Raw genomic sequence first — 8,265 nt, 5'->3', positions numbered from 1 at the left:
ATGATTGTACCATCTAAACTTGGTCCTGGCAACTCTGTCTGTAATTGGCTGTTTATGTTTCTGAGAGGCAGGTCCCACACTGAGAGAATAGGTAAAACATACTCCTCTACATTAGTCCTCAGGACAGGGCTGCTGTCTCAGTCCCATATTGTACATATCTGTTTACACATGACCGTGTCGCCCAACATGACAACAGCATCAAAACTCATAGAGGACACCACAGTGACTGGACTAATAAGCGCCAGTGATGTTAGGGCCTATAGGAGGGAAGTGGAAGATGCAACTACAAGGTGCAATGATAACAACCTCCATAAACATCAATAAGACAGAAGAAATCATTGTTGACTTTAGAAAGATCAGAGGAAATCACATTCCTGTTTCCATCAGTCATCTGTTGAAATTGTGGACAGTTTAAATGTTTGGTTTACAAATTAGACGCTCTCACATGAACTCGACACCAACCGCATCCTCAAGAGGGCACAGCAGAGGCTATATTTTCTGAGGGCTCTCGGGAGTTTGGCATGAATATCAAAACCGTTATTCTGCTGCTCAAACTGCTTCAAAGGAGTATAAAAACGCAAAAATCACAGGCATGAAACTACAACTTCATAACATTTACACCATTCATTGCAAAAGGAAAGCCCAAAACATGATTAAGGACACCAGCCACTCTGCTCTTGTTGTCTTTGCTACTTCCATCTAAAAAGTTTACCAGTCACACACACCACCCATCTCAGTAATGCTTTCTTTCCATAGGCAGTCAGGTTGCTGTGGAGTTTTTGCACCCTTGCTCACATTGTTGTCATTGTGTGCTCTCTGTATGAGAGAGCCAGGGCACAAAAATTTCATCGCATTTCTAATACACGACTATAAAGCTGAACTCTTGAAAGACGAGATCCACAAATTACTACTACAATTGTGTAAGTTCTTCTTGTATTTTACATGTTGTGAAAATACATTTAACCTCCTGAAAACTCCTAAAGGAGCCATCCTGGATAAACAAAACAGACAAGACGTAAAAGCTAAAGACATTTACTTGTTCGTTACAGCAGAGTGCATTACAGATTTTACACAGCTGTCAGTGAGAGACTTACTGGGTTCAAATCACATCTTTAGAGTCACTCTGTTTTAACAACGGAACTACATTAAGTCCAGTTAATGACACTGCTGCCGGTTTAACACCATAGCAAAGCAGGAATCCTTCATGGATGGATTCACTGATGTTGTCTTTTAAATCGGGGGAAGATTTGTAATGCTACAAAAATAGAAATTTAACAACCCAGTACATTTAGGGTGATAGTAATTATCAAAGAAGACAAACACTGCTGTAAAAAAAAAAAAAAAAAAAAGATGCCCTATTGAATATCCTTGTCATCCAGCACCAAGTCTGATCAGGACTCGCTGTGTTTCCCACCCACACTGGCTTCAGCATCGTTGTGGTTTAAATGTGGTACCACATTGATAGCTGCACATGCTATATGCTGCTCTGGCAGAGTGTGGTGTAGCAACAGTGCTTGGACACAGCGATGTAACACTGTAACCACCAGCAATACTGGGTGTGACTTAACAATTGCATTAAATGTGAACTTCAGAATACAGTGTTACTGTGTGGAACAAACAGCAGGGCTGACACTTCGAACAGTAAGTTAATGATGGCTGACATGACGGATGCAGGCATCACATCTCAAGCAATCATTTGACACAGCTCTCGGTTTGTTACTCCTCAGTTCCTGATAAAACACTATATTCCTGAGTAAAATGGCACAAACTTAATCCTAAATTCTACCAAACAGGAAATCAATAAAGTGCACCTAGGAGTCTCGAACACAATTCTGAGGCTTTGATACTGTGATGAGCCTATCCTTAAAAAACATTTTCATTGGAATGTGATCTGACAAACATAAAAAACTAGACATTGCTGTTGTGTTTCAAGCCCCAGAGGACACACTAACATGAAAAAAACACGAGGGGAAGACACATTTTTCCTAAACTTCCAAAAAGTTTTGACCAATCATCTGGAAGCCAAATGTTTAACAGCATCCTATAGGATGCTACAACACTGCTTTCACGTAATTTTTGGGGCTTCATGGAGACAGATGTGTACCTAGCAATTGCATACAAATTAATCACAAATTTCACCACTCTAAACAAAATGTCCAGTCCTAGAGATTTGGACTGAGTCACCTGATGTGACAGTACATAGTGTGGTGACGCACCACTGTGAACCCTGACCCCTATATAGTCAACAGAAGCTGAACTGAACAACACTGACCGAACAAATTACACTTTGAAAAAGAGAATTATCTTCCCAGACAACTTCTCATTTTGAGTCTTGGGGGGAAAAAAATGTTCTACCAGAGACTCAAATTAAGTTTGCACAAATGCTGACCTTAACCAAAAAGAAGAAGAAGATAAAAAAAGTTTCTAGTTGTTTGGTCATAAAAAAAAAAACAAAACTAAAAATAAACCCTGACTGGATTCGCAGCGTTAAATGACACTGCACAGTGGATGAATTAATGGCAAATCTTGTAAGTGGAATGTGGGACAGCAGTGAAAATTGATTTTGCCACATCTGCCTCCTTGTCCAGAGCTGTGCTGGACGTCTCCAACGTGGCAGAGGAGGCGCAGTGTGTGAGGGGGAGCATGAAACAAGTGCTGTAAGGGATGCTGCTGGTGTGTGGGTGTGTGTGTGTTTTGCTATAGTATTATGCAACGTCTCTGAGTGTTCTTCTTGCTCTTCTTGTTGCTGCGGTTGGTCTCCTTATATCTTCTAATCTCCCGCACTAGCGAATAGAAAGCTTCCTCCACACCCTGCGAGACAGAAGCAGAATAATGTTTAAATTCAGCTAAAAATGTGGATTTGCGGATGTCTTATCTGCTCATACTAAGCTCACGCATGCTTTGGTACAGACTAAATGCAGGTATTACGGTCAGGTCCTGCGTACCTGTCTGGTTTTGGCAGAGGTCTCCACAAACGGTACTCCGTAGCTTCGTGCCAGCTCCTGCGCCTGTCGCGTCTCCACCGTGCGGGTACTCAGGTCGCTCTTATTGCCCACCAGCACCATGGGAACACTGTCACTGTCCTTTACCCTGTTGATCTGCTCTCTGAGGAAGAGACACAACAAAGTGCTTGTTACACTTAAAGATGATAAATCTGTGGGAGATATCTTTGCAACACTTACTGTTTTCTTCTATGTTGCTTTGTGTGTTTGGGTCAGTTACAAAAGGTGAACCAGATTCTAGTGTACAGATGACCCCACATAACTTAAAACCACACTCGGCACGTCTATAGATATGAGCTACAGATAATTGTGCAGATAAAAGTGCGGTTCTTGCTAATCAGGAAGCAGCCTTTGTCTGAAGATAACACTATACACAGCTGGATTACTGACTGTACCTTCTTCCAGCTGTTTTTTATTACTGGTAGTAGTCATCTTGTACCTGTAGAGGTGCACGTCCTCGAAGGACTTGGTGTTGTTGATGGCAAAAACACAGAGGAAGCCCTCTCCTGTCCTCATATACTGGTCCCTCATGGCGCTGTACTCCTCCTGACCTGCAGTGTCCAGGATGTCCAACAGACAGGTCTCTCCATCAATCACTACCTGTTTTCTGTAGGAGTCCTGTAAGACAGCATCAACATGATCATACAAGCAGTACGTGTGCCAGTGGACTGCGTCATATTAATTCCCGCATTCCCATGACACACACGCTGCGTCATGTAGCAACAAGCCTCGCTGACTGGAATTTTTTGTTATGAACTTGCAGAAACCTGATTTTTTTGTTTTTTTAAACATTCAGCAATTATACTGTTAACTGTCATACAGCTTTACACCATTAACGCTGTCTCAGTGTCTCAGATTTACAACCAACTTCTGATTTTTACGCAATAATGTGAGAAATGAGATTACACTGCAGAGTTAACTGCTGATTTCTGTCTGTTAGTGGCAAATATTTGACTCTAAAAGAGGGCTGACAGGGGAAGTACTGCCAAGTCTGAATCAACTTTTAGAGGGTTCTGGCTGACAGGTGCTGTGGATTTGTGACAGCATGCCTGGTGTTTACTATGGCGCCACTATGCTTGTAAAGTTTTTCTTGTCAAATTAATTTGACAGCTACTGTTACCATTCACTGTGCAGATTAAGATTTTAGACACAAAACATATCAACAGTTTATAAAATATGATGTATTACTACAGGATGAACAGTCAAGCAGGTGAAATTAGCTTTGGCCTAAACCAGCTAAGATCTTACATGTCTATGGCTCAGTAATAATAATCCTGTAATTTAATATAAATGATAATATGACTGACACTGTGCTGCAAAATGAACTTTTGATATGTATGTAGATGTTGTTGGTGATACTTTTATTTAAGTTATAGTTTGAAAGCAGGGCTTTTCCCTGTAATGTAGCATTTTCACATATTTCTATTACTACATTTATTTACATTGGCAGACTTACAAGACACCAAAATACTGATGCACTGGTGAAACATTTGTCAGAGACCACAACCTCTTCCATATAACATTACATTGCAAAGAACTTGGTCTCCTGCCACAACACTGTAAAGGGCGGGGAAGGGTTTAAGCACATTTCCCACCTCTTGTTGTTCAAGTGAACTCTTGATTTGCAGCAGTGGCACAATGATGAACACATGAACGTGAACATTGTTGTAACATACTTAAACTTTACACAGGACACTGTCTGATGGTTAGTTTCTCACCTCAATGGTTGGATCATATTCATCAACGAAGTGGTTCTGAATGAGCTGGATGGTGAGAGCGCTCTTCCCCACGCCTCCTGCCCCGACCACCACAAGCTTGTACTCGGTCATGCCTGGAGAGGATTAATCCAGCAGGTAGCCGTTAGCCAAGCATTAAGGTGAACAGGAACAAATCTAACCAGTTGACACTGCAGTCTTCCTGCCCACACTGACATGGCGAAGACACTGACCCAGATTTCTGGATACTGTCCGCTGACGTTAGTTGTCTTCATGTGAAGTCTTCCTTACAGTTACTGAATCGGTATGAATGAGTGCTGTTGGTAAAAGTGGGACTTGTTAAAACGTACTTACCTTTGTGTCGGGTGTGTAACAGTCTCTGAAATGATAGCCGATCTTACGAATGAATAAATGAGATTAGCTTGCTACATAACGTTAGCCTGAGACGATTTCCTCATTCAAAACACGTAGGCAAACTTCAAGATCTGTCCGCAACTTGTTTTTCTGTTTTGTTCACGAAGTATGAACTACAGGTCTGTAAAGCAACTATTAAAAATCTAACTTCATGTTGTAAATAAATTAAAAGCCTGAATTCGGACGACTTCCCTTAGTCTTTCCTTTAGTCTCCATTGAGGTTCATTGAAAGGGGAGCGTTTTCACGTTAATCCCCCTCGTCAAACAACCAATTATACGACAGAATGCAGACAGACGTCGCAGTCATCCAATCAAAGTAGAGTTTTATCTTATAACCCCGCCTATAGCTAGCAGAACTATCCAATCGTAAAAAGAAGTAGGCCTAATAGGGCGTGGTCTCCCAGGCAAGCTTCTGCCTTCCCACAGATGGCTCGTCTAAACTCCACATCTTTCGATGGGTGGACATCTACTCTGATGAGTGTCACCGTGAATGAAAATGTAATCTGTTCAGTATCAAGTATCATCCATCCAACATTAAGAATTCCACCATCAAGCAATCAACTCCAATAAACACTGTAATAAAATCTGCATTGAAGTGCGTATGTTTTAGCTACCATCATTCAAACACTGTACAGTGAGCAGACTTATGACCATGCTGTCTTGTAATTATTTTAATTTAAACGTTTTTACCGGAAGTATTAGTCTGGTATTGTGTCTGCCTTGTTGCCTATTGTCACTTGGTGGAGTTTACGTGAGAGCTGGGTTCGAATGAGTGTTTGCTGCCCTCCAGTGGTTATAACAGGGAATTACACTACTAAATTTAAATTCGTGGCTTGTGCGTAGTAATAATCATTATAAAAACGATCAGTAGTCATTATTAATAACAATAAGACAATGAGTAAAGTTACTGTTTTAATTCACACTCACTTCACTTGTTGTTTTCGTCTACAGCAGACAACTGTAATCAGTAAAAAAAACTTTTAAAACATGCTACCTGCCCAGCAAAAGTTAACAAGGAACTAGCTGGTGTACATAGTTATGCATTTTCAGATAAAGTGCCAGATATTTCCCTCGGGAGTTGGTAGAAACCAAAAACTTAAACCAGAGTGAATATTGGACTTACATTCAACAGGTTGGGTGCAGCTACTCTCTAAATTAGTGCTAGCGTTGCTCTGTGTGCTGGATATGTAGAACAAGCAACAGTTTGGTAACAAACTCACCAAATCAACTTGAAGTGATAACATTTTGGTGGAATGTTTTCTACTTGTTCCTGCTGTCCCCAAGTGGCCCAAAAAATGACATATTGCAGGTTTAAGAGCTGTTTTCATAACAGTTAGGACTAGCTCACCTTTAGTGACTTTGCCATGTTAAAGCAGTTTAAGGCTAATGTGTGTTTAGAATCATGTGTGTTTATTGCCCTCTAGTGGGCACAGTGCGCAACACTTTATTAAATTCGTCAAAAGACCGGAGATATGATTGATAGTGACAAGACTGTGGGTGATATTTTTCAAAATAAATACCAAACTGACGCAACTACCACTTCCGGACAATTCTTTAAAAATAAAGGCCAACATAAAGGAATCAGAAACGAACTAACAGAAATTGATTCTAAAGAATTCTTACGACGAGATGATTATGAAAATCTGCAAGGACTTCATCTTACTTCCATGGGAAGCTGAGTAATATTATACAAATGACACAAATTAGATATATATTTAAGTAAGTAGTTAAGAGTATGAACATTGCAATATTTGCAAGTGTATATGGGTTTCAAGCGCTTCATAAAGGTTTGCATTTAGCCGCACTGCACTGGACACACACACACACACACACACACACCCACACACACACACACACACACACACACACACACACACACACACACAGAGCAGGCATCATGCCCCACCCTCTGATCTGTCATACTTCCCTTGTCTGTGACGTCCATGTTTCTCCCTCACTCTCCCACTGAGTGCATCTGCTCTCCCATCTAATCTTTGCCTAAAATCGCAGAGATAATCCTGCCTCCATCTGTCCTGAGAGAAAGACAGAGAACTGACATTGCACTGCAATGATGTAAAAAATTCAACGCCACATTAATACGTCATCATGCTGTAGATAATAAATCCTGATGACATGATTGTGCTGAAATAGTGACATCATCTTAAATTGTTTAAAGTTTATTATACACAAGAATATCTCACATATACATTTTTTATACATAGAATATTTTCCACATTTTTGCATCTTTAAATATGATCACTTCCTTTTTTATTTTTACACTGATTCCCACCACACATTTCATCAAGGAGGAGGACAACATTGGAACATCATAAACTGAGACAAAGAGAAACTTGATTAAAAATACACCGATACAACACTTAAAAATGAAATTGTTCACAGGAATAATCATTCATGTCTTTTAGACATTTCACTCAAAACAAAATGATAATTTGCCTTAATCACTTTTTAAATAATTTATTGACAACCCTCATTTGAATCAAAGAAAGTATTTTTAACATTCCAGCAGTGTATTTTTTTTTCATAAATTGAGATCAAATCACAAACCCTCTATAACTGAAATATAATTTGCTTCTTGATCTGAAAAAGAGCCATCTGCAAATGTTGTTTTACATGGCAAAAAAATGATTGTGTGCTGGTATAGCCTGTGAGTGCACACAGAACTTGTGTGAGCACGTGTGTGCGTGCATGCATGCACAGGTTATTTCACATCTGAGTATGTTGGCTCTATCTACTGTATGTGCAGGCGCAAAGAGTTGAACTGTGCAGCTTGTACAATACGGCAGTTCCTCTCCTGTATGACAATGTTAGTGTCCTCTCAGGAGAAGCACCTTTTTGGCTCTTCACTCTGTTACCCAGCTGTCAGTGCATAAAGATGGAGAGGGTGCTGCTTTTAAAGGGCATGAGAGGAGCTGCGATTGACCATGATTGTTAACAAACCTTAACACACCCTCTGCTAATGTATAATAGTAGATTCTTCCTAATCCCACCTTGTTTCCATGGGTGCGCTTCACAGCGACAGCCATGTAAATACTAAATAGAGTGCCACCACTCCCTCTGCACATTGTGCATGGTGCACTTGACTGTGCTTGCATGAAATTAGCATCCTGTGTGTT

At 40.4% G+C, this 8,265-nt stretch overlaps 1 protein-coding gene across 1 annotated transcript; it reads right to left on the bottom strand.

The window, feature by feature from the left end:
• Positions 1-934: 934 nt before the first annotated feature.
• zgc:55558 lies at positions 935-5,357 on the bottom strand. Its single transcript, XM_041956385.1, has 5 exons — positions 5,072-5,357; positions 4,721-4,833; positions 3,442-3,620; positions 2,946-3,105; positions 935-2,811 (listed from the first exon to the last, which is right to left on the bottom strand). Exons 2-5 carry the CDS (start codon positions 4,829-4,831, stop codon positions 2,698-2,700), a joined length of 564 nt encoding a protein of 187 aa, XP_041812319.1. The 5' UTR covers positions 4,832-4,833; positions 5,072-5,357; the 3' UTR covers positions 935-2,697.
• Between the last annotated feature and the right edge of the window lie 2,908 nt (positions 5,358-8,265).

Source organism: Chelmon rostratus, chromosome 17 (assembly GCF_017976325.1).
Source record: "Chelmon rostratus isolate fCheRos1 chromosome 17, fCheRos1.pri, whole genome shotgun sequence".
In the NCBI taxonomy this organism is placed as follows: domain Eukaryota; kingdom Metazoa; phylum Chordata; class Actinopteri; order Chaetodontiformes; family Chaetodontidae; genus Chelmon; species Chelmon rostratus.
Note: the sequence above shows the minus strand (reverse complement) of the source record. Positions and strands in the feature narration are given on the sequence as shown.

Coding starts and splice junctions, on each gene's coding strand:
- zgc:55558 (XM_041956385.1), bottom strand. CDS start 4,831: ATGACCGAGTACAAGCTTGTGGTGGTCGGGGCAGGAGGCGTGGGGAAG. Junction 3,621..4,720: donor AATATGATCCAACCATTGAG/GTGAGAAACTAA, acceptor GCTGTCTTACAG/GACTCCTACAGAAAACAGGT. Junction 2,812..2,945: donor CCTCTGCCAAAACCAGACAG/GTACGCAGGACC, acceptor TCTGTCTCGCAG/GGTGTGGAGGAAGCTTTCTA.